Source organism: Hylaeus anthracinus, unplaced genomic scaffold, assembly GCF_026225885.1.
Source record: "Hylaeus anthracinus isolate JK02 unplaced genomic scaffold, UHH_iyHylAnth1.0_haploid 12000, whole genome shotgun sequence".
Lineage (NCBI taxonomy): Eukaryota > Metazoa > Arthropoda > Insecta > Hymenoptera > Colletidae > Hylaeus > Hylaeus anthracinus.
The window spans coordinates 5,183,897-5,211,048 of record NW_026534347.1 but is presented as its reverse complement, the minus strand read 5'-3'; the positions used below and the strand labels follow the sequence as shown (position 1 = coordinate 5,211,048).

Sequence of the window (27,152 nt, the reverse complement as noted above, 5' to 3'; positions counted from 1 at the left end):
GAGAGAGAGAGAGAGAGAGAGAGAGAGAGAGAGAGAGAGAGAGAGAGAGAAAGAAGGGGAAGCAATTGCGGCAGCGACATTAAGGGAGGGAGATATTACGCGTGGGGGGAGGCAGCAGGCTGGAAAGCGTGGGAGGGGGGAGGGGGGAAGGCGAGGCTCGCGGGAGGATCGAGAAGGCTCAAGGTCGCTGGGGGGCCGCACGCGCGCCCCTGGCCACGCACACAGAGACGCGCGTACGCGCGCACACGCTTGCGCGGCTCTCTGCAACACATTCGGGCGTGTGCACACGGGGGTGGCGGGGGTGTGTGCGCGCTGCAGCGCACACGTATTACGCGCACGCGCAACGTCGCGGCGCGCGTTCCGTAGCTTTGATCTGTGTGCGTGACACTGGGCGCTGATTCCGCGTCCGCGATAGGGAATACCCGCTCGTATATGTATATATATATATATATATGTGTGTGTGTGTATGTGTGCGTTTATGTGTGGGTACGCGGTCGAGCACCGTAATTCGGCGGTTCTTCCTATGGCGACGCGTATTATGTCACCGGGTCCGCGCTGCGGAGAGAAAACACGCTGCGTTGTATGGATTTTTTGGGATTCGCGGCCGAAACGGTTACGACGCACGGAATGCCCGACGGGGGGGGGGGGGGGGGGAGAGATTCATCGAAACCCTAAATTGAATCGTCGATCCAGGGTAATTGCAGTTTCCCGATGAATCGTGCGGCGCGCGAATGATACCGAAGTGGAGAATTTTTTAATCGGGGTGCGATTTTATTAGAAAGTAATTCTGTGCTTTTATATTGAATCATGTATATCTTTAATTTAAACAGATATACTTACTCGCCATTTTGGTATATTAAAGTAGCAACCTTCGTAGTAATTAAACGCACGTTGGGTTTGTTTCGACATTTGATTTTGTATGGTTTTGTTGGAAGATTAAAAATTGTATGGTTTTTCTTTATAAAGAAATGGTTGAGTTCGCTTTGGAAAGGGCCATACTTAATTTCTATATTTAATGAGTCATCAACCTGATCTCTATTGCAATCCGTTCCCTAGTCTCAATCTGATGGTTATTGCAATGTATCTGTACGAACTAATCCTTATAGTCTGTTAAAAAAAGACAACAACAAGCAAAATTTATCAGCTAGTGAACTTCGAATATATACATATAGTCTAATGACCATCAAGTTGAGACTTGGGTTACCTACCTAAAAATACTACCTACCTACCTATAAATAAATAATTATGAATAATTAAGATAAGGATCACATAACATTTTGTCTTACAAATATGTATATCAACCATTCAATGCCAACAATTGAAGTAGTTCGAATATTTCTACGACCCACTGTACGTTCTTCTCTAAAATCGACGTCTACTATAGGTATTTGTGTTTTCACCTATCCCCATTTACGTAACATTCAAACGACTCCGCTTAGCGCTCTAAATTTTAAGAACGTATCCCGAGCGCTGTGCTCTAACCGTCTTGAAATTCGTGGAATAGGTTAACGCGCGACAAGTAGAATACCGAAGCAAAGTTCTGTCACGTACAAACAAAAATTACGTTTCATCTAACAACGTTAGGAATATTCCACGAAAGCGACATAGATCTCGGTACAGTTACTTGCTAGCTTTGTAATTCGCAGAAAAGCAGTTTCATGGTAGGAAGAGAGGCGCGAAACTGACGATAGAGGACGCGAAGAGATGCGACCAAAGGGGACAATTGCTCCACTTAACGCTGACACAGACAAACTGCATCTTTATACTGTTAACAATAACGCGTGCAAGTCCAAGATTGCTAAAATTACGTACGCGATGCAGTGCACGCACGCGCGACGTCGCGACGCGTGTCGCAACCTATAGCGAATGCGTGAGAGTACGATCGACTGTAATCGCAATAATTTAGGATTCCTCGTCAGTCGAATGGTCAGTCAAATTCGAATCGTGGACTGAGCTACCGTTACTGCGGCAAACCAGGTTCTCAGAAAAGTAAAATTGATAGCCTAATTCGGGTTCGGTCCTCGCTCTTGTAATAAAAAAAAAATCAAACGAAAAAAATCAAGAGAATTAGGACTTCTTGTTAATGTCTAAAGAGTAAGAGTAAGAGAAGAGATATTCACCCTAAACGATAGTGTCGGTGATTGAAAAATTTTCTGTCCTCAATTGTGGTCGCCAAGTCTGAAAGGGTTAACGATTAAAATCTCTTCTCAAAAATATATCTTGGCTCAATAGAATGATACCCAGAAATAATTAAAAGAGAATCTACAACATGTCAAAAAATAATACCACCCCGTGATGTAACCATAGCCACTGATATAATTAAAAAATCCCAAGAAAAATCATCGCCACGAATTTTATTCAAACTTTGACGAACAAGTGATTTTCTAGCCGTACGAAATAATATTCGAGCGCAGTTTTCCGGGCGAGAATTGAATTTGCGAGCGAAAAAGGGGTTAATTGCAATAGACTGGCGACGCTCGTGTCTGGGAGTATCTTATGAGAAGAGTCGTCGTTGTTTTTCTCCTGCAGAGAAGACGTGCATTAGTGCATTACGCTGTGTAACCGGCAACTGAGTTATTCCGATTCAATTATGGTCCCCACTCGGTACGCTCGATAGGTATGAGAGAGCGTACCACTGCTTTGATAACCCATTCTATTAACTACTACCACGTATCAGTCAAAGGCGCGAGCTGGTAAAAGATAGGGACGCGCAGTTGCTTTTAAAACGAATATACCGCTGAGAAGATACACTTCATTCGCTAAGGGTGATTCAGGGGATGGAGTTGAGTACGTTGCACCCGACGTCGTTATCCTAACATCCCCCCGTTGCGTTGACGATATGGTTATTTAAAATTCCAACGTAAAAGTCTTAATAAGCATACATTAATTCTGGAAAATTGTATCTTTGAGAAATTTAACATTTTCTGTTATTCATGTTCAAGACGATTAAAATGATGCTTGATGATGTTTAAGGGTTTGTGAGATTGTAAAAGTAATTTTATAATAATTATAGTAAGATCACTCGTAATACTGGACACCAATATTTTTTTACTAATACGTTACAAGAGCAAAGTAATTATGAATACTTTCATATTAATATTGAGCTCTGGTTGAAGTATATATTTACCTAGTCCCCAAACATTTCTTTCTTTTTCTTTTCTTTTACTGGCCTTAAATTAAATCCCAATACTTCCTTTCACATTTCCTACCTTTCAGACATTTATCATTAAATGGCTGCCATTGACATCGACAATAAATTTGTTATGAATTCTTCCCATATTGGGTTCCGTTCAAACGATTAATAGCTTCTAAGTGTTTGCTGGATTAGCCTTATTGATCGGCGGACCGCCAATAATTTTTCTTTACGGTAATATTGGTCTCAATACTAACGAATATTGCTGGTCGTCGATATCATCATAAGCATAATAATTACAAGTATCTTCAATCTAGAATAGAAAACACACGTCAGATAATAATACGCAGTTATATAGTGTTTTTCATTGTCGACTCTCTAACTTTAAGGTGCACTCTTTTTTTCTGGATTGAAAATTCTTCACTTCAGCATCATCAAAAAAATTGTTTCATCTTAGGTCTTTTTTTATTTCTTTGTAAATTTAAAAAATTCCATTATTTGTTTAGATTGTAGTTACTCTATACTCTTTTATTTTAGTTCACTTTTCAAGATCAGTGCCCACGATTCAATTTCATACCGGCGAGAGTGACAATAAATTTTGAATTCTAAAAACAGCTAACAAAAACATTCGCAAGTATCTTTGTCGCATCTCCGGGATTGATCCGGCACGAGAATATTGATCGTTAGGTATAGTACCGAATGCACAATCATTGCCGAAACACGGTTAGGTGTTTACCATTCCTTCAGTTTCCCCTATCGAAATTCGAGGAGGCTTGCAGCGTTGCGTTAGGCGGAAGCGGCGCTGTGTGGCACGGAGGGTGATAACGGTGTAGAAAATACATTCTACGAAGGACCTGCCCCTGAAGCATAGTCAATACTGCAGCCAACGATGCCTACCGCAGCACTGTTTCCCCTTTTATCCGACAATCCCCTCGTAGCTTCCGTCGCTGAATGAAAGAGAAAGCGAGAAAGACGGAACGACGAGATTTGCGTGAATCCTGAATCCCGGTAATAATTGCCGAAGGGTAGGGAAAATGCAAAGAAAGGGGTTCCAACGATGAAAATTTTCGCTGGAAAACGCGAACGTGTTCGTTGAGCACAGTGTAAACTTCTGGCGATACCGGAGCACCGATAAAAATCTGCGTTCGCGGAATGATACTCGTAAACCTCGAATATATTAATTAGCAGAGATAGGTTGAATTACATTCGAATGATAACGTGGTACAGTATTTTATTGGCGTAGTTTATTTGATTGAAATGGTTGCCAATGAAATTATCTCGACGATTAATTTATGAATTTTTCATAATAGTTTTTCATTGTAGATTGTTCAAATGATCAATGTAAGGACTTGATGGATCAAGCTCATCGATGAGTTCATCAACGACCCAAGATGAAACAATTTTTTTCTTTAATGATACTGAAGTGGAGAATTTTTAAGCGATTCTTAAACGAAGAAGAAGCCTTACGTTTGAAACTCGATAAATAGAGGCAAATTAATAGACACAGGAAATTATAGTGACACTATCAGAGCAGGTGTTACCTGGTCGAGAACAACTGAGACTCTGACAGTCCTTACAAATCGATGCAAGGTTTTAATCTTGATGCACGTAAGGGTACAATTTATTTTTCTGACACTGCGATTAGTTAGCTGGCCCCATATTTGCCTATGAAATATTAATGAAACGCGTAGATAGTGAATCTAATACCATATTCGTGGGGGCGACCAATGAAATACGTGATCTAAGGACTATTGTACAAATTCGTAACACATGCTTTTGTCTGTAGAGGAGTGTAAGTTAAATAATGGAAGTTATTTATGAATCAACCCAATAAATAAGACTTTAAATTTTGTACATCCTTTACAAGATAGACAAATATACTACTCTGTATATAATATATATATGTTTCATACTTGCATACATATAGAGTAGTATATCTATCCATCTAGTAAATAAATGTAATTGTTTTTTTATATCTGTATATATCAGACACTACTAACACTCGTAATTCTAAAACGAAACATTCTATTTCCGGTTAAAAGCAGATCCATGAAAACCAAACCTTGCATACGATAACAACCATATTTTTGTCATTATTTCAACTCTTGGAGTGGAGTTAATTGTATCAAATCTTTCATTGTAAAACTATGTTCTACAAAGTATAGAAATATGAAGGCGAAGGACGAACCACCAATTTAAATTCGAGCTGAAGAATCAGATTATTCTTTCCCTCGAGACATTGGGAAATCCTCTTAAACTCCACCCTGAAGTCGATTGGAGTATCGGAACATAAGCATTCGAAAGAAACATTCAAGTAATCCACCCGATCTGTTCAATAATTCAGTAAAAACAATCTCTCCAAATTTTACCAAGGGAATTTTCAAATATATGCAGCATGCTTTCTTATATAACGACACAATCAAATATCTTTACTCTCAGACCCTTAAACAGTTAAATGTTTTTAACAAGACTACTCGTCATGCATAACAATTTGCTGTTTAACTCATTTATCACCATCGAGACATCTCGTAGTTAACAATGAATGGGTTAAATGCCAATTTTAGTGAAAACTAAAATATATTCTTTCTAAATTCGTAAATTTTTAGATGTTTCCAATATTTCGAGGCCTAAATAAAATTATAAAGACGACCAGATAAACAAATATAAATAATTATTACGAAAACACTGTATATATCGTGAACAAAGTAATTATTCTTTCCTTTCTAATTCATGTTGGTATTTACACAATGATGAAATGATAGTGAAAAGAAAAAAAATGTTACAAATAAAACACTCACTTCGTTACAATTTAATCCCACATTATGATAGCCACGCATACTTTGTACTTGATGAGCATACTCCTCATCCCTTACCGGTTAATTAGTTCGCGCGTATTTAAATAATCTAGACCTGATTTTTTTCTCTCTCTCTAAAAATAAAAGAAAAAAAAAAGTAAAATACAATTCAAGCAGTAAAGATCCCCCGCATCTCAAAATCTTCCAAGTTTACGACAGCCCTACGCGATAACATTGCTCGATCAATCGAGACAGAAGGGTTGCACGCGTGCCGTTCGAAATAAACGCGTCGATTCGCCTATTTGCCGCAGCGACCGTGAATTTTACGACGGCTCGCTTCTTCGCGGAGGCGTGAAACGCGAAAACAGGAGAATCGGTGCCACGAGGACGCAGGAAACTGTGACGGGATCGACAAGGGGGTGGGTTGCATGGCTCGCGCGGGAATCGAAGAAAACAACAAGAAGCAAACAGCCTCTGGCGATAGATGGTCCGTCTCACAATCAGAGTTTCTCAAACTAGGGTCCACGAAGGGCCACGGACTCTTGAAAGGAGAGAAAGTGTGTTACATCGCGTAATAAGGAAACTGCTTTCTGCGATATTCTACTCTTATTAACTTCTTGAGGGAAATTTCGATGAAAAATAAAACTCGAGCTGCACGGAAGAACAGTGTCAACAACTTACTAATGGGTTTTGATTTGTTTAAAGGAGAATGTTACAAAGTAGCAAAATTTGGGGGAGCTCAAGGCAGGGGTTGCTCACTGAATACTTTCAGGATTATTCAATACCAATGTAAAAGAACAAAGTTAACGGTTTCTGAAATTCTATAGTCATTTCTTTAAATTATAACCAATTTATCACGTGTAATCGAGGTGAAAACGATTACAAAAGTGCTCGAATTAATATTTCCGCCAATAGGACTCGGTTGTTATTATTATTTACAGTGCTGCCACATTAACAATTCTCGAGAATCACCTCTGGCTCAAGGACCGAAATCATTGGTAAGATGGAAAAATGATTAAAAAAGCCGAGGAAGTAGATTAGGACGAAAAATTGTGAATCGTTGGGCAAATGAATTCATTTAAATTCAAACAGAAATAAAATTCTAATAATTCTAAGTGAATAATTCTAAATGAAATTCTATTCAAAATCAAATAGAAATTGATAACAGTTGATACTGAAGATATCAAATCCTTGTTGAGGCAATTCATGAAAAGATGAAGTTTGGGAAACCCTGATCTGGCTCCTACTGCCCCTTTTACTATGCTTCCCGCTTTCACGCTCGCGTTTCATGCCCATGGCACATATCGTAACTAGGGCTGATTGTGAGACTAACTTGTCCAGTTTTTTACTAAATTAAACTTATTTGATAAAATGTTGACATATTATCACGTGACCAGAAAGTTACGTAAGGCTATAGAGGGTTAGAATATAAATCGCTGTAATTTGAACATTCATTACTGTTTATTAATATTTTCGTTAATAATTGCAAATGAGTAATCGTCAACGAACGATGCTTTTCCATTAAAAAATATCGAGGGAGATTCGCAAATACATTAAACGTTTTTATTTGAAAATGTAATTCAATTTCAAGAAAAACGACTTTTTGAGTCAATTCAATTTAGAATGAAATTATTCAGGTTCCATAGGCCCTCTACTTCGACTAACAATCCCGTCACCAGTATTTATTTACTCGACATAAATGCAATCAATGAAATATTCTTACAAGTCTCAATACACAGATAACCAAGTAAATAACCATCAAAGTAGACAAAAATCCTGTACCCAATACCTCAAAAAAGCTACCATTTCCTCATCTCTGATCTACCATTTCATCAACGATTTCTTGCCTTCCACACGAGATCCTCAGTGGAAAGGAAGAAGCATTTCACATAATTCCACATTCGTCCCTCGCGACACATCGTCGAAAATCACGACAAAACGCGAAAACCGTCTTCCCAGCGCGCAAAGCTACTAGAACGACTTCTCCTTTACGCTTTTTGTTCCGAAACGAATGCTCGGCAATGCGTTTCCCGAAGGAAACTCGTTAGTGGGATGGCTCGTTTGAAACGAACGTACGACGGTGCATTTTTTTTTTCTTTTTTTTTGGAGGTTGGACACGAGGGAACCCTAGGAGAGAAATTAAGCGGAAGAAATAGAACACGCGGGATTCTCTTTAGGGCCAGCACGGAACGAGCGTAGTTTCCGTCGGTTACCGTTACGCGCGGTGCACACGCGTATGAGCGTGCACGTAGCACGTGCATGCGCTGCATGAGATTAAACAAAGGAAGCGGGAGGTGTACGCGCACCGTAAATGTACATAACGGTGACACGAAGCGCGGGCTGAAACTCGACGCGCGTAACTATTCGTTTACCGAAACGAACGGTTAACGAGAATACACGACTCGAAGTTCTCACGAAGGGGGAGTATAATTCTCCGAAAGGGACCCATTTCGAATCACCAGGTGAGATTAAGGGGTAGTTTTCTTGAATTGCAAAGTTAGCGGTTTTAAGAAGTTTGTTTGAAGTGATTGATCTGTCCGAGAACTGTAGGATGCATTTAGAATACTTTCGTAATTCAACAAGTATGGTTTTCTTATATTGACAAAGTAAATATTAACAGTGGTAGTAGTTGGAGTAGGCTTGGCAAGTAACTGCAGGACGTATATGACGTCTAGTGTTTCAAATTGAGCTGGATCGAAAAATCATGTTTTTCGAGGCGATATAGTTTTTTGTTTTTGTAAAATTGGCAAAATGGTGGAAAATGAGGGTAAATTTGTTTCTCGCATAAGTATAGAAATAAATACGTAAATAGGAATGTATGAAGAATATGTTACATAAACTTTATTTTATTACTTAAACCAGCATACTTTTAGCATACTTTCGTAAGTCAATAAATATTTTTTTTGGGAATATTTATTTGGCAACTGGCGCGTGCTATGCAACAGTCGCCAGTTCGCGCGTAAAATCTTTATTCTCGAGAAGCAAGAGCTAGTTACGATCGATGCGTTTGCTACTTCCTTCTCTGGCTACCTCAAGGCACATCGATGACCGACCAATGACGATTAATATCCCTTCCACGAGCCGATCACGTGAATTTTCGTTGAACATGTAGGCGATATCCATAGATAAAAAGATCCCAATTTTAACATTGTTTGCTCTGGGATCTATTCAAGATAATATAGAGTAATTGATCGATCGAAGAGTCAAACTACTTATGGTTTCAGTGAAGTTGTCTCGCAGAACTCTATGTAAAGTATGTATTTTCCTTCGCAAAATGTTTTTCACTGCTACTTGCGGTCATCTATGGTCGATTTTAAACAAATGTTCTAATAACAAGCAAAATGTGAACGTAGATTTAGTTATATAGAGGGAAGAGATTAACAAATTAAATTATAGCGGTTGTAACATGATAATATATTTTTCTTCAAAAGGGGCTTTAGTATTTTGATTACAACATCTATGGATCAACGTAGTCAAGGTGGACACTCAACGATACTATCATACTTAATCGAAATGTGATATATTCGATAATATTTGTATTTTGTTAAAACAAAAAATCCTAAACTCCCTTTCAGAAAATTACCTATTCAAATTTACTATTCGATAGAATGCTTCGAAAGCCTTACAGACGTTCTGTAAAATTACAAATTTATTTATTTCACTCCCGATATTTAGTTCGCTTGCTTGAATCAATTCTCCAAAGTATGTTTTTGTGATAATACCGAAAATACCGTAAATATTGTCAAATCAATTGTCGTTGAATGGTGAATTAATATTTTTAGTTACGATACCTATAATGTAACCCATGATTAATAAAAAAAAAACATAAATATCATATTTACTCGCGATTAGTTTCTGAAAGAAACGTATTTCCAAGAGAGGCTTTAGAAATTTGTTTTTTAATAACAAGATACACCTGTCAGCGTACTCGTGGCGAACACTTAACCACATCTTCCACGTTTAACCTCTCGAGAGCCGAATTATCTTATTAAAAATCAACAAAAATTCAATTTAATATTTACCTATGACACCCATCAATCTCTTGTCGATGTTGTATCATGTCACTGAATAATTTAATTTTAAATACTCATTTACACTTCTAATTACTATTTCTACGCCCCAATATATAAAAGAACTCTGAAACTAAACGTACGTATTCCTCAAGATGTTAACCCATTCACTGCCAACTACGATACGTCTCGTAGTTCAAATTGCTTGCAATTACACAAGGAGTAATTTTATACCCTTTTGAGTCACGAATTATCGCAAAAGAAGATCGTAAATTTTCTTGCTGACTTTATCATTACCATCAAAATAACAAACTAGATTACACATTTCGGCGCTTAAGGGGAACCGTTTTAAATTTGCCTTGCAGTGAATAGATTAATCAAGTTAGTTAGTAATCAAGTGCGTCTTCGATTAAAGGAAGCGAGTCGAATATATTCCATACCATTCGCGTTTGATTAAAAAACAAAGCCCCTTTTGAGAACCCCTTTATACACCAAAGGATCAGGATAGACGTGACCCTATCGAAGAATCGACTACGACGTCGTAGCCCACGATCCATAGATCACCAACACACTGGCACACAGCCGGCCGGCTGGAAGCCGCGAAAACCCGAAGGATCGTTCGATCGGTCATCGATGCGTCCCCGCCTCCCACGCGTAACGAAGCGCGACGGTCGACGAAGAACCGCGGAGTGCACGCGTATATTTCTGAATGAAAATTGCGTAAAATATGACGCGAGAAGAATGAACGGGTAAACACGGTGTACCTGGCGGATGAAGCCACCATGGATTGACCAGAGATGGTTGTTGGTTGCCGTGGCCCTCGCCGACAGGGGCGTACATCCTCCTCCGACTACGTCACGCCCGTCACTGCCGCCCCGTGCGGCTGCACCCCCGACTGCCTTCAGCCCACCGCTCCTCCCGGGATTCCTGTCACTTCCCCTTTCCTCCACGTACGCAAGAGGGTTGCAAGGTTACCGTCCGTCCCCCGCCGTCCCTCGAGCCGACCAACCACCCCCGCCGTGGCTGCCACCACCCCGTGGCCACCTCGAGCGCGTTCAAGGTGGAGGAACAACCGCCTCCGTCGACGAGCGACGCACAACCACCCCCGTACGGTTTCCCTACGCAGGCAACCGGCCAGCCACAGCCGTTGCTTTCGCTGGAAAGTCCTCGGGCCGTTACGAGGGCGGCCTCTCGGCCAGGGCTGACGTTGCAAAGGGCGAGCTCGATGAACCTTTTTTTTTTCTCCTTTTTGCTTCCTCTCCTACCCCCTCTTTTTAGCTTCCCTTGGCCGTTATTAACGGAGGGGAGACGTTGCTGTCGGTCAAAATTTCGACTCCCTCCGAAGGTTTTCTTTCCGTTTGTTGATGCTTCGAAAGCTGGACGGAAGTTTCTAAACGCGAAGGTGTCCTGGTTGGTAGGTGGGTTTAGGTTTCGCTTTTCCTAATTTTTGTGCGAGTTTGGACACTCGTTTGAATAGAAATTTACTGAAGAATTTTTAGATTATCCTGTCTATGTATATTATGTGTTATATAAGGATTCGACTTGAATCGAAGCAACTGTAGATGTCGTATAAAGAAATGCATTGAAACATTTCCTCCTTTCCTGTTCTCCTCCATTCTTTCACTTCTCTGGTCTTATTAACATTGCTGTTGGTCAATATTTTGATTCCTTAAGAAGATTTTCTTTCCATTTGTTGATGTTTCGAGAGCTGGACGGTTTATGTGAGTTTGTGCCTTGAAACAATTTATTTTCCATTACAGTCAGTCTGTTTAACCTATTCACCCTATTTTGCAGTACTCCTGTGACCGTGTGCTACGCAGAGTTGGACGTTAATCGCAAAAACAGCAAATTACAGAAATCGTTAGGGAGCTGATACAGCTTGAGTATTTAAAATTTATCAAACGATTCAAACCAATTTCAACGCACATCATCGCGTGATCCCCACTCGGGCTGCCTCGCATAACTGGAATTGCTTAATAATTAAGGCAATGTTTCGCATACCTCCCCCGGTTATCTTCCCCAGCAGACATTTTTTGACGAGAACCCGCGGGATGCACCACGAAGAGCAACGATTCGATATAAAATTTCGCGGGGACACGGAACTACCGTATGGGAAATTCCTTGCGCCCTTGGTACGTTTCTGAAGGTAACAGGGATGGAGGGGAGAACAACCTTGCAAGCTTCCACACCCCTTTTGGTATGCGTAGGTGCGTCGGTGGTGGAATTAAATTTTTGTACCGAAATATTGCAGGGGAATATAATTGCTTTTCGAACGCGTGAGATAACTGCGTACAAATCTTTGTATACTTTTATGAAACATGACTGTATGTGTATGTGCTAAAGTTTAAATTTTTTAATGGTATGGTTTTCAATTTTCTGTTATGTTGAACTCTATGTTGTGCAGAATAGTTTTGTATGGAGTATAATTACCCTGAAACAGTTACTATAGGCGAATTTCACAGGACTTTTTAATCCAAAGACTATGTAATCTGGAGAGTTTGAAGTTGAATACATGAATATGTGCCTGAAATAGTGTGCCTTAAAGAGTTCGAAAGCTAAATGGTAGTATGTCTTATTTTCTAAACGGTATAACATGTATATCATTGCTGATATTTTGTACATTTTTGGATTTGTGCACATTCCCATAGATCTGCCCCATATTTCTATCTACCATGAATACATAAACATCCGCGCTCCAGTAATGATATATTTGGAAAGAGAAATTGTAAATTAAAAGATGAAAGTTATTTACGAAGCAACCTAAAAGTAAGACAAACCTTACAAACGATTCGTTTTAACAGAATGAAACAAAATAAATGGCATCCTTATTTCCAAATATCCTTTTTGAGCTTACATAAATCCCAGCATTATTAACTAAAACATTGTTAAATAAATAACATACAAATTGTCCTTACTACAAAAAATCTACCCACTTAATTTACGAGTGGGTAGATTTTGGGTAGCTTCATGAATTAAACACCCCCTCGAAAAAAATCGATTCATGATCTCCGCGATGTAAACAATTCACAATGAAATTATAGCGACCATCCCATCTAAAATTCCACGGGGACACCGAATCATCTAGATAGAAAATTCCTCGGAAGCTAGGTACGTTCCTGAAGGTAGAAAGCACAGGGGCTGGAGGGGAGAACAACCTTGCAAGCTCTCACACCCCCCTGGTATGCGTAGGCTGCGTCGGTGGTAGGGTCTGAAATTTTGGAGGTTGGCAGGATCGGTGAGCACGGTGGGGCTCGAAGGGCGAAAAAGCTGGAGGGATTCGGGGCGAGGGGTGGTAGCGATGTCCTTGGGGGCGGTGGGGCGAAAGGGGGCGGTCTGAAGGGAGCCAGGCAACCTGCACCCGGCAACAGCCCCCGACCTCGGAAGAACTAATCATTAACCTCCTTTCACCCTCCCAAACACCGCTCTAACTCGACCACCTTCGCTTCACTTTCACCTGTGCCTCCCTTTCTCTGCCACCCCTAAGCTTCCAACCCTACCAGAGCTCGCCCACGCTATCCGCGATTACGATTAGCCGGGCTCGCTTTCGACGCTTTTTTCGATCTCTCGTCATCGTTTGGTCTCCGCCTCGTCGAAAATGCAACCGTGAATTCCTGCTACCATGATTCGTTAACGTTTCGATTGATTAGATTCGTTTTTGTGCTTTTCTGTAGATTGATGACTGACATAGTAGGTTGCTTCTATGGATAGGTTTAGCGTGACGAAAGTCTCTGTGAATTTTATTAAATGTTCACGGGTGGATTTTTAGTATCTTCAGGGTATTAATATTTAGGGGTAATGATGACGAAAAAGGGATGAAGACCTGAATTGTTGCTTCATAGGACGTCCGTTTTTATTTTTCGATGGTTTAGGATGGTCTGAGTTTAAAAATGTAAATGAAACAAGTAGCAAATTTTGTATGTCGACATGTACACCCCCGCTCGCAAATATGCGGACATTGTCTCAATTGGAATATATATCTAAACAAAATAACGAATCTATTAATGAATATCACTTATGTTTCTGTATTTAGTTTGTGTTGCATTAGAGAGCATATTTTATCAACGGTTCGTTAAGTGTTCTATCAGTAATAATAAAAAAAAAAAACAATTTAATTTTCTTTTCATTAATGTATCCCCCATGTGCTGTTACAATTTCCTTCGTCAATCTTGACACCCTAGCTATTTATTCCTCATGTATCTTAAATAATATTATTCAATTTATTTTGTAATATCTCGCATAAATGTTTGTTAGATGTTGGACATTTTTCCCGAACTTTTCTATAATTTCTCTATGCATTATCGAGCAAACACTGCACAATTATTCTAATATACACGAAAATTCAACCTTTAATTTGTATAGTCCTCTTTGAATGTGAAACATGCTGTTTGGTACTCTTTAATTTGGATTTAGACTTGTTTCTACGTTTCTATAGTTTTTATATACTTTCCATACCATTCAGCAAACACTATAAAATGAATTAATTCTATTCCATCAATAATCCTCTTTATCTACCTAAAGCTTTCTTGTAAACTTCAGCTTAAGTTCAGTTATCTCTACACTAATTCAAGACAAATGGTAGAATTATGATTTGATTATAATCGTTCCTCTGCTATGCTCTCCCAAAGTTAGGCTCATTTTATTTGGCACACCGCTACAGGCCACTATCAAAGATCCACTGTTTTCGTCTTCTCATCGAAGGAAGGGAAACGGATAATGCGAAGCGATTGAAACTACTTTGAAACTGGTTTCGCCTAGGAGATTCGTCCCAGGAATCTACCGAGGGTTGAACCCGCGGTAACCCTGTTGCTGGCTTCTATGTGTACATCCACGTTAAAGATTGCACCCTGTGCAACCCTCCAAACTTGAAGGCTGCGTGTATACATAAACGCAAGCAGATAGATCAATAAATACGAGAATACTTTGGTGCGTACACGCTATTATGCACTTTGCGCGGTATCACAGCTGCAACCCGAGGATCAGGCTACTCAAAAGGACACGAAGTACGAGTAAAAATTCGCGTACTTTTTGAATCTTCCTTCTTACATGTCCTAGTATTTTTTATTAGGTTAAATTCTGAAATTAAGTTAACATCTAACTCGTATTCTTTTATTTATCTGAAGATTTTTTTAGAATATACTGCCCAGGAATTGGGATTTTATTTTTTGAGAAAAGTACGGGATTTAATTAGTTGAAACTTTTTGTGTGAAATTAATATACCGATGGCAATCGTTATCGTATCGTTAAATTTCATAACCTGCAGCCTACATATTTCTGTATTTTCTATATTATCGAGCGAACACCATAGAATTAATTTATTCGATTAACGACACTACAACCATCAATCCATTCCAGATATAAAAATTTTCTTGTAAGTTTTAACTTCGATTAAATTCTGTCCAATATCTTCTACATAATCGATCAAACACTGTAAAATGAATTTAATTTATTCATGACAATCCAACCATCAGTTTGTTCCATCACAGAGTTCATAAAAATATAAGCTTGAAAATAATACAGTTCAACGAGTGCAAGAACGGCTGCGAAGCTAGTTGTAAAAGGCAGCTGTTGAGCAAACTACTACGCCGATTAATATGGTGAAATGAATAGTAGGAACAAATAGAGGGGCATGACCATCGTTAGGCGACCATCCTGTAAATAATTCAGTAGTCGAACGAGAGCAGTTGCCACTCGAACAGGTATTTCACAGTCTAATCAATGGGACCGGGTATTTCGGCGGTAAACGTACACCAAGTCACTCTATTTTTGTAGTACGTGGCAATCGGTGTTTATCCCCCGCTGTATCTTGATTTACGCGTCGAATTTTCGGTTGATAAGATCTACATGACAAAAGCGAGGGTGGTAAGTCGCGGAGGACAAACGACGCGTAAAATCGATAGAAACTTGAACGATATTGCGTTCGCTTTACGCGATCTAAAATTTCGTCTCTATGAAAAGTTATTTGGAGAAATATTCACAAAGAATATACCGTGTGCTTCGTTTAAGTGGGAACGGTTAAAGAACTCACAAGGGGATGAAGATACAAAAAAAATACTTTTGTAAAAATTACTTGATTCGAAATAGCGAATTATATGCAACTAGCGAAATATATTTTTATCAACCCCTTCAGACGCGACTTTTTCTTAGGAGAAAAGAAATTCTTTTTCTATGGATACATGACAAGTGGATGTGAAATAAACATTTAATTTAAGAAGAATGTTTTTGCGCGATAAGTTTGTGGTTTTTTAAATAGGAATTGTGGTGTGGAAATTTGTGAAAGATCATTATAGTTCCGACTTCATTTTCAATAGTTCTATAGTACCTGACCTACGAAGATAATATTTCTCTTAAAATAAACATCTCACTTCGTATCTACTCGACATGCGTCCACAGAAAAATAATTTCTTTCCTCTTTACAATAGAAAGGGGTCGAAATAAAAAAACCAGACTTGATCGTAATCATTATTAATTCAGAGTTCTGACTTCATTTTCAATAGTTCTATAGTACCTGACCTACGAAGATGATATTTCTCTCAAAATAAACATCTCACTTCGTATCTACTCAACAAGTATCCGCAGAAGAATAATTTCTCTCCTCTTTAAAATAAAAAAGGGATCGAAATAAAAAAAAAAACAAAAAAAAAACAAGACTCGATCACTGCGAAAGATGTCTCGTACGCCACGATTTCCCGTAACGTAAATGTAATAACCACGTTGTACGGGAGTCTACTGTAATGAATCGTCAAGAAGGGATGCTCGAGGGCACAAGAGAAGCGCGTATCGGCCGTCGGGGCGCACTCGTGCGAAGGTCGAGTCGGTGGCTGAAGGGTGGCAGCCGAAAAAGGGGCAAAGAGGGGCAAGATGCAACGCACATCTATTGATTCTCCTTCAGCGTGAAGGCCCGCGTGTCCCACTCACTTTCGGAAGCACACGCACTCGGTTGCTCGCGCACTTTCCCCGGGTGGTTGCGTGTATACACCGACACGCGTGCCTGCTGTGTGTGAGATGTGCGTGTACGTGCACACAGGGCCACGTACGAGTGCGTCCCGTGAATGCAGGGCACGGAACAGCCTCTCTCGACGGAGAAGAGAAAGAAAAAAAAAAAAAGAAAAAAGAAAAGGGGGAACTGGATTTTGCAACCTCCCTTCCGTGCATTCCTACTGTGAATTTCCTTGGCCGGCTGCATAAAGAATTAGAACTCCACTACACGCGGTTCCGCCTCAGCTACGCGGAGACGCGCAGAGAGAGGAAAAAAGAAAAAGAACAGGGAAAGAAAGACATCGACGAGGGCTGTCGGGGGTAAGGGGGGCTCGCGCGTCCAAAAAGCCTTACTGCGCCGCGGCTTTTTGCACTTGCAACTTTGCTGGACAACGTGTGCTCGGAATTTCTATAGGGCCCAAGCCATCGGCTTTGCAAACAGTAAACCAGATCGGCCACTGGACACGCTCTCTCGACACTGAATAACAAAATGGAAGAAGCGATCGAACAACTTTGTTGCCTTTGATAGGACGGGGCCTCTCGTCGATCTTATCGGGAGGGCAATTAACTCGAATGTAACCGAAATGTAGCTCGTGCTGAGAATACGACGCGAAAGTTGCCGCGCGGGAAAAGGAATACCGGAATAGTTGAGCTGGATAGAAACTTTCAGTGGCCAATGAAAGGTTGAATATTGTTGTTATTTGTACGACGAAAATGGAATCTGTATTTTCAGATGAATTTATATTCCACATTATCTTTCTATGTTTAAATATCCGTACGAAAGATATGCCAAGTTTGATGTAAAAAAAATAGCGTGTTCTCTATGTTGGAGAAACGTTTATGAATTTTGAATGGAGAGAAAACGGTGAAATACTATGGGTGCGTTATTTATTCAATAATAATTTATATTGAATTGTAAGATGAATTTATATTCGATGCTATATTGTCCTTGTTTTAAAAAAATAGCATCTTCTCAAAATTGATAGGCGCATAAACTTTTTATGAAAGCATGTTGTGTCATTATGGCGAATTAAACATTCAGAACAACGGATAAATGGACGAATATTAATTTTTAAAATAAATTTGTTTGTCCTTGATACCTTGTCCATTAAAGAAACTCAACAAATATTGAAAATTCGAAGAACAACTGAAATTACTTGTATACATATATGTATTACTGACTAAAATGAATGCACTAAATTTCGCAACTAACCCAGTCAACGACAATTTTAATATATATATATTTCATTAATATGGTCCTTAAAAGTTTTGAAAAAGTCAATAAATAATTTGTAACTATGAACGTATAGTCACTGTGATCTAATAAATATACATATGAAATTTAGTGACCTTCGTTTTAAAACTTTACATTAATAAAAAAGAAAAATACAAGAAATTAAAATTGCTATTTCGTAAATAGACTGATATTTTGTTGTTTTTCATTGTATGTTATTTTATTTTACGTTAAAATAAATGTATTTAATTAAATGGCTACCTAAATTATATATATATATATTTTGTCTTTTTTTTCGATGTACACTATATTTTGTATACACTTCTAACAGTTATTTACTATAAGTATACCCGAAGACTTCATATAGTACATCGAAACAACTAATTAATTCAACAGATGCTAAAATTGCTAGTTAAAATCAAGGAAATCACATTAACTGTTCTTTTGTACAAATCGACCAATATGTATACTTTGGTTTCATCAATCACGTTTAACAGTTATTTATTCTCAATAACATAACATAATTCAGGCTACTATAGAACACCGAATCTAATTAAACTAAATAAATGTTAAAGTTCCTCGTTAAAATCAAAGAAATCGCGTTACTTCCGTCCTTTCGTGCAAGTGTTTACGATTATCCTTCGCCAAAATAATATTTCGAAATTCTCATTGCAATTACTTACATTTTCTGCGAAACATCGTACCAAAGACACTCTGAGCGTGGCTGTAATCTTCAATTTCTAATTCACTGTGCGCGAACCGTTCGATTTCCACGTTTCAGTTCGCATTGGTAAGGAATGTAAGGATACAAACGCGAAAACACGTAACTATGGAGAGTCGACGAGCGTCGACTTCCAATATGCACGGCCGACCTTAACATAGAGCCTGCTTCGAGGAACAATTATATTCTCGCCTTTGTTTACATGAATCGCGAAAGGCACGCAAGTAGTGTCGCAAAAACCGTGTACCTCGGCACGGACCGTTAACAGGATGCAAAGTGTGATTCGAATGTACATACAAAAGTCATCGCGCCGGCTGAGCCAAACATGCAGAAACACAAACAAGTGCCGTTAAGGTTACGGAAACAATTATTTGAGATGTCTCTATAGGAATAACCGAGAGAAATTGTACACCGAAATTCACGTGAAATTCATTCAACAGCGATCACCGCTTCTGCAGAATATTCCACGAAATTCTACGATTTACTTGTAGCGTTAATTGCTTTTTTCTATTAATTAATGCAAGAATGCAATATGTAAATGCGACAACTAAGTGCATCGATTTATTTCGGCTTCGAAATTTGTTACTTGCCAGTTTTCTACACTAAAGTGTACTAATTATTCGATAATTTATTCAAACGTGTGACTAATTTCGAATATTTAAGTTGACTACCCGAAAGAATTGCAATTTAGATGTTATCTAGATGTTATAAATTTAGAAACAACTTGGGACGGAAATTTTAGTCGAATAAATTATATTACGATTTACTAAATGTTTAGTTTTTGAGAATATAGGCTAATAATAATAAATTTGATAAATGGACCGCCGCGATTTATACAGACACGATAGTTAGTTCGACAACAACAAAATTTAAACAAAACGCGATGGCGCGAAATGAACGTCACTCTGGCATCTTCCTATTTAACTTTGACAACTCGATTCATTCGGTGTACCAAGTTTATTTAAAATCGATTCACATGTCTCTTCAAACAATCACGGCGTAACAAATGGATATTTAAACGTTCGCGTGCATGAATGGAAAATTTAAAAAAAATCGGACAGGTATCAGATAAAAATAAAATAAAGCGCAACTTACGAAAATCGGTCTTCCTTGCATCCGTCTCCCGCCTTTTAGCTTTCTTATTCTTCTTTTTTCTAATTTGTCAACTGTCACCTTAATTTTAGGGCGTTAAATGCTACTGAATTCCAACCCTTTCGCGACGTGCCACTAAACGCCGGTACCACGCACGGGCGAAATTCATTTTCGACAGTACATTTTTCTGCTCTTTCTTCGAATGTCAGATCACGAGAGTCACTTGTCGAAGGCTTAGGGATTTTCGTAACATCGTACACAACGGGTGGCGAAGCAGTGACAATGTTAAGAAAGGTAACCGATCTGCACGAAAAAATATTAACTCCACCGTCCGTACGCTGCCAGCAGCGAAGGCGACTGAAAACAGAGAATCGGCCGGCAAGATCGTCGGTCTCATGGACGCCCTTGTCACGCATTGAAAACGAAAATTCGGTCCGAGACCAGTGGCGCCGTCTAACGAAAGCGGGAAGATTATCGCTACTTTTAGACGTTTTCGTAGTGCGATAGTTAGTTAGTTAGTTATTTATTTTCTTTAGACTTCACAATTTGGTATGAGTCTGAAAGATGGCGTTCGAGGTAGTATTCCCTTCTCTTGCCCAACGAAAATCTAATCATTTTCGTAGTGTGATATTCGCGTATTTATTTTTAGATATAGTCTCCAAACTAGTAGTTCCTAATTTTTATTGAAGGAGAATATAAATTTGATTAATGAAATATTCTAATGGAAATGAATAAGATTGCTTTTCTAATAAAGGAAATGATATTAAATTTCTGATTTTGTTGAATTGTTGATTATTAATAATAAAACTAACGAGTACAAACAGTTATGTAAGGAAAGCAGCAAATTAGATACATCTAATCCCCCGTTTACACACTACTTCTACTACATGGTTTTCAAAACAACGGATTTCTAAAAATAAAAAATGTAAAATCGAAAATTTATGCACATATTTGTAGTATTTTTTTGTTAATATTGGCATTAAACCTACAAAAGAGAATATTTTTAAATTAAATAACTGACTAAATAGAGTTACACAAGAAAGTTTCCATTTAAATTAGAAGATAGGTGTATTTGCGGAACTTGCGCATTAATAAGTGAATGAACTTTATAGTAATAAAATTATAGTATAGTTTTATAGTATTACAGTGAGTACATAGTATTACGAAGACAAAATTACTGTACGAATATTTTTGGTTGAATGATTTTCCATACAGGAATAAATTAAATGGGCTGGTTTCATGTCGGTTAAGCTTTATTTGTAAATTATCTATACAGCTCGACCGTGTTGGTAATACTTTAATATCTCAATAATTTAAATCATGAGAAATAAATTTTATTCAAAGTTTCAATTTATGACCAAATTCGCGAACAGAATACTCCGTTATAAATAAAATCATTATTTGACTACGAGTATTGATACATTAACCAACAATTAGCACATTATCTTCTAGGAATTCGTAATATGGGACTTCGAGGTTCAGAGGTGCAGGTCCTTTCCTGATCCTTCCACTGGCATCATAGTGAGATCCGTGGCAAGGACAATAATATCCACCAAAATCACCGGCATTGGCAATAGGGACACATCCTAAATGTGTACATACACCAATTACAACTAACCAGTCTGGCTGTTTTACACGTTCTTGATCTGTTTGCGGGTCTCGAAGAATTGAAATATCAACTGCTTGTTCTTTCGCGATTTCACTTTTCGGCCTGTCATTGTTACAAAATAAGAATAACATTGAATACATGTTAAAGAGATAAATAAAATTTACGATATCCAAGTGCATACCTGTGTCGTATAAACAGAGGTTTTCCACGCCATTTGAAAACAACACTTTTGCCTTCTGGAATAGAGTCCAATTTAACTTCAATTTTTGCCAAAGCCAGTACATCTGCAGAAGCACTCAGAGAACCTACTACGGTGTGTACAAGGCTCTTAGCTGCAACGGCAGCACAGATTCCAGTACCTATGTAATAAATAAGAATTCATAATCTTATGATCAAATGATATATAAATAGAGACAAAAATATCTTACCAGCAAGCGTGAGATATGAATATGCTTTTCGTGCGCCTGCACTCTCTCTGCTGTCTGCTGTTGGGCTTTTCACAGAGTCTCTACGATACCCAGTCATGTCTGGCCACTGGACATCTGTATGTGCTAATCTCTTTTGAGATATTTGTGTGCTCCCTGCAAAGACACAATGCAAACAAAATAATGTTCCCTTCTAGTATGAAACTTGCTTGTCAGTCGAATAATAATAAATAAAAAATTCGAGATAGAAAAGAGGGAGTAGCAACATTTTCAGTTTTGCAACATACATATTTCATAAACGGTAGGCTCAATTGATAATACAGTGGTCTGCAAACCATGTACAGTGTACATGGTACGATTACATAATCGGACCTTGTAAAATCGCAATTTCATGAAATATATAGGAAAGTCAAAAAAACTATGTCGAAGAAAAAGTTTCGAACCTGTTATTCCTGAGCTTACTCGCACAGCTCCAGATAAAAGGCTTTCAGACATACTCTGCGGAACCATTCGACTGACGGCAGGTCGCACGACAATGTGTGGTTTGAAAACATTTCCAGTTCCAGCTGCGGGCCGAATTCCGTTCGAAACTACAGTTGACGTCGATTTTAATATCGGCGACAAGTTCGTCGATTTCGCCACCACGTTCATTTTTACTATCCGCACACGTAATAATGAACGAGGTGATCCCTTCGAACACTGACTAAAATTCGAAGACTTCCACTGTCAGATGGCTCTGGGATCTAAAGTGCATACGGTTCAATAGATATTGCACAAGAATACGCAAACTGCGCATTAATTGAACAATTTACAAGTCTCTACGCTTGAACAGTATTATGAAACAGTATTTGAAAGTTATATTTTAACTTCTACAAAGTTCTGATGATTTTGATTTTTTTTAGATGTTAAAATATAACTTCTAAAAACTTCTAAAATATAACTTTTACGTTGCGTTTGATTCCTTTCTATTTGTGTAACAATGTTTCATAATACTGTTCAAACGTAGAAACTTGTACATTGTCCAATTAGTGAGCAATTTACGTATTCTTGTGTAATACCTATTTTATCACGAGTAAATGTGCAATTCCTTACATAAAATAAAATGATAATGAAAATGAGATTAAAAAAATTACTCTACATTTGTTCCATTATTATTTTTGAAATAATTCTGATATAGATTATTATTACGGTTTTGAAATTACTTCATTGGTGGCGCTGTATTGAGTTGCTACTTTTATTTCATGAGCACGTGACTGATCTCATCTATCTTATGCTTTTACACAGTTCACGTGTTTTCGGGATTTCACCCGAGTTTTCATAACCTCTTGCAACATGCGCATAGAAACATGTTATTTTTGTTCGTCCCGGATTTATCCGGGACATGGAATTCAATTCGTCAGAAATGATTGCAAGGTCAGCATTTTATTAAATATATCTTATGTGAATGTTTTAAGTTAAATAATCTCGAAATAATTGTGTTTCGAAACAGTAGCTATAACCTTTGTAGTTATGTGTATAATTTTGTAAATTGTATTGTACGTTTGATTTATTCACCAGATATTCAAATTTTGTCGTTCGAAATGCCACGCTGCGTTTAAGAAGAAGAAAAATCCAAGGAAAGTCAAATGGACTAAAGCATACAGGAAAACTGTTGGCAAAGAATTGGGGGTTGACCCGTCGTTTGAATTCGAAAGGAGGAGGAATATTCCTATGAAATATAATAGAGAATTGTGGAATAAAACAATTGACGCGATAAGAAAAATAGAAACTATCAGACAGAGGAGACAGAATTTACATATAATGCAGCGGTTACGTAAAGGAAGAGAATTAGAAAGAGAAAGAGATGTTAAGGAAGTTCAGCGTGATCTAACTCTCATACGATCACCTGCTGCTGGACTTAAAGAAAGGAAGAAATTAGAAGAAGCAGCAGAGCAAAATGAAAAAATCCAAGATTCAGATGATGAAGAACCACAAGAAATGGAAGTAAATTAATTGCATCATTAGATTCAGGAATCGCATCTCTTAAATTATTAATTCTCTTAAGTAAATTCTTGTAAAGTAAATATTTCTTCACTTCATATGTTTGTAATTTAGAAAAGAAATAGAAAATTTTGATCATTATACATAAAGATAAAAAATTACATTATTCGTTATTTTTACGCTAGGCTATATGACTGTTTGCATTAAAACATTGTAAATATAAGTTACTTAAGTTTAAATTAAAATAAATCTATTATATTTCTTTATCTTAAATCTGGTATTGTTTATCTTCCTTTTTTTAGAGCATTTGTGTATATATCCATTTTTTGATACGCTTGTGTAGATAACATTTAAATAACTTTGAAGAAATAAGTCATTTCGAAAATGTTTGTTGTATATCTTGGGTGCATTCAGAAAGGTTACCGCTTTTCGTTTCAAAACATAGCGACAGCTCTGACAAGTCAGTGACTGAATTATACTAATTACTAAACTCTAATTGTTAAAAATTACAGTTTATTATTCATAACATTCATTGCAATCATATATTTCCATACATAAGAGCATATAGGCAAGTTAATGGACACAAAAACGGTATCGCCATCTCGCGGCGGTGTCCGAACTAATTTTTCATATATATATATATCATATTATTAAATAAAAAATACAGAAAAAAGTGGCGCCATCTCTCCACAAACCCCCCAAGTTTGTCGTGAAATAGTTCCCTCCTGGCGTCGCTAGATGTCGCTAAGAACATGAAATTATTCAAATCATAAATTCTCCACTTCTAACTGCATATAAATGTAATTTTACATCATAATTATTATAATTAAATATCTTGTTGTTGATTTGTAGACTAATAATTAACTGATATTAAGTTTTTTAAATAAATAAAAATATCCAAGTATATTGCGTCATCTAGCGGTACGAAACGGGAACTATTTCTCGACAAACTTGGGCGGCTTACGGATAGATGGCGTCACATTTATCGGTACTTTTTTTTTATTTAAAAAACTTAATATGAGTTAATTATTAGTTTACAAGTCAACAATTAGATGTTGAAGTATGATAATTATGATGTAAAATTACATTTATATGCAGTTAGAAGTGGAGAATTTATGATTTGAATAATTTCATGTTCTTAGCGACATCTAGCGACGCCAGGAGGGAACTATTTCACGACAAACTTGGGGGGTTTGTGGAGAGATGGCGTTACTTTTTTCTGTATTTTTTATTTAATAATATGATATATATATATATGAAAAATTAGTTCAGACACCGCCGCGAGATGGCGATACCGTTTTTGTGTCCATTAACTTGCCTATATGCTCTTATGTATGGAAATATATGATTGCAATGAATGTTATGAATAATAAACTGTAATTTTTAACAATTATTGTACTGCTCATTCCTCTGGGGCAATGATACATCCCATTTATTACTTAAAGCTTATTCGAGCTGAATAAACATAGAAAGTAATGAGAGTGATTCGATACGCTTTATCGCGGGATAAACGTGATGTTTTAATGAGGACTTAGTATAAACCTTATGATACACGTCTTTTATATTTGTGTTATCAATTTTGTCTGCTCTAGATCATTGAATATACACTGTATAATCTCATTTCAAGAGCGTTTTAGGTCTTCCTTTTTTATAATAGAAGAATAATAACTCTGAAAACGACTTCATACATTTTACAATATCTTTTCAAACACATATTTAAACAAATGCTTTATAAATCATTCTACAAAAATTTTCTACTTCTGACAGTTGCACGATGTATTTCGTTTGAAAGTCTTGGTATCTTTCACCAGGTATCAAATGGTTCGATGACCCTTCTTGAGATATTCAACCATGCGATTATAATTGAAGTAAACGAGCTTTCGAAGCGACAATAATCAAGTTTGACATCCCTGGGTTCGATAATTAAATATTCTTTATTCTTGGTTCATTAGATCACTATCGTTTTGTTCAAAAGCACCTCGTGACACCTGTTTTCATAATAGAAGGATAGTAATCTTAACAGTTATTATACAATTATTCTTCAATAGTCTCAACAATCATAGTACAAATTATTGTCCAAAAGCTCATTATGTCTTCTATAACTTTTCCCAGGTACGCCACGTATATCGTTTAAAAGACGTTCGGTATTTTTCGCCAGGTTTCGACTAGTTTGACGACCCTTTCCGGAGGTGTTCAACCGTGTGATCACAGCTGAAGAAAACGAGCTTTCGAAGTGGCGGTAACGGCGAGGTGTGACCGCACCTCGATGACACTGTAAACACTCGATCGGTGTTTCCAGCAATTACCAGGTAAACCGCGGGGTGTTGTTTGCCGCGGACGAAATGTGTTACAACAACAGAAGCGGCGTACAAGTTGCGCGCACGAGAGTGAAGAGGATCGGCAATACGGAGCCCACTCGAGTTACGCGGTAAAGAATGGTGTTCTCAAGAGCGTGAGCTTGCAGATTTCTTCGGCTCGAACAGTACGGACCGCGGCCAATCTTTTCGGCGACCTTACCCTTTCATTCGTGCCGACTGTGTTTGTTCCAAGTCCAAGGAACATAAACCCGAATATTTCGTGCTAATGGAAGGACGATCGGCTCGCAGCCCGTCACGCGAGAACGTGACCGTGACATCTTCACGAAAATTAGTGTGTGAATGGAAAATTACATACAGAGTGGAAGTAAAGGATTTTCCGAAAGAGGCATCAGGATCTTACTTTTTAATAACATGGTGCACACTTAAACGCGCCATCTTTTACGTTTACGTTATCTTTTTTTATAATAAATAATGACAAAGGTGACGAAAGGCTCTTAAAGACGTGTAAAGAATATTTGCACATGTCTGTAGAATTATAAATTTGCATCATATTTTGTCATCAAAAATAACAATGTAATTATTCCAAACAAACATTGCACACAGTTATTACACAAACTCCCTCGCAATGAGATATGCGCGTAAGTTATATGTATATTTACAACTAATCATACGCGCAATCGTGATCGATTAAACATTAATAAAAATTACGATTAATAAAATTAATAAAAACATTAATAAAATTAAAAATATTAATTATATATAATAATATATATATATAATAAATCTATAAATCTATAAAATATATAAATAAATTATATATATATATATATATATATATATATATATATATATATATATAT

The 27,152-nt window shown here is 37.6% G+C and overlaps 3 protein-coding genes across 5 annotated transcripts in view; 1 reads left to right on the top strand and 2 right to left on the bottom strand.

The window, feature by feature from the left end:
* The window catches only part of LOC128890281 (zinc finger protein chinmo), an 82,407-nt gene extending 62,028 nt beyond the window's left edge, over window positions 1-20,379 (bottom strand). Inside the window, exon 1 of one of the 3 annotated variants that reach the window (XM_054148623.1) lies at window positions 19,964-20,379. Coding sequence is in view for 2 of the 3 variants with exons in the window: in XM_054148621.1 (XP_054004596.1) it covers window positions 10,703-10,778 (76 nt within the window). In the remaining variant the exon portion in view is untranslated. Of the gene's footprint in view, window positions 1-10,702; window positions 11,528-18,830; window positions 18,989-19,963 lie in introns of those variants that run through there. The other 2 variants (XM_054148622.1, XM_054148621.1) reach the window with 2 other exon arrangements.
* Window positions 20,380-21,195: 816 nt separating this feature from the next.
* LOC128890284 (cytochrome b-c1 complex subunit Rieske, mitochondrial) lies at window positions 21,196-22,716 on the bottom strand. Its single transcript, XM_054148630.1, has 4 exons — window positions 22,438-22,716; window positions 21,998-22,150; window positions 21,751-21,928; window positions 21,196-21,671 (listed from the first exon to the last, which is right to left on the bottom strand). Exons 1-4 carry the CDS (start codon window positions 22,643-22,645, stop codon window positions 21,383-21,385), a joined length of 828 nt encoding a protein of 275 aa, XP_054004605.1. The 5' UTR covers window positions 22,646-22,716; the 3' UTR covers window positions 21,196-21,382.
* Window positions 22,717-23,259: 543 nt separating this feature from the next.
* On the top strand, window positions 23,260-24,247 carry LOC128890286 (probable ribosome biogenesis protein RLP24). Its single transcript, XM_054148632.1, has 2 exons — window positions 23,260-23,407; window positions 23,552-24,247. The coding sequence occupies exons 1-2, from the start codon at window positions 23,327-23,329 to the stop codon at window positions 23,984-23,986; spliced, it is 516 nt and encodes a 171-aa protein (XP_054004607.1). The 5' UTR covers window positions 23,260-23,326; the 3' UTR covers window positions 23,987-24,247.
* The last annotated feature ends 2,905 nt before the right edge of the window (window positions 24,248-27,152 follow it).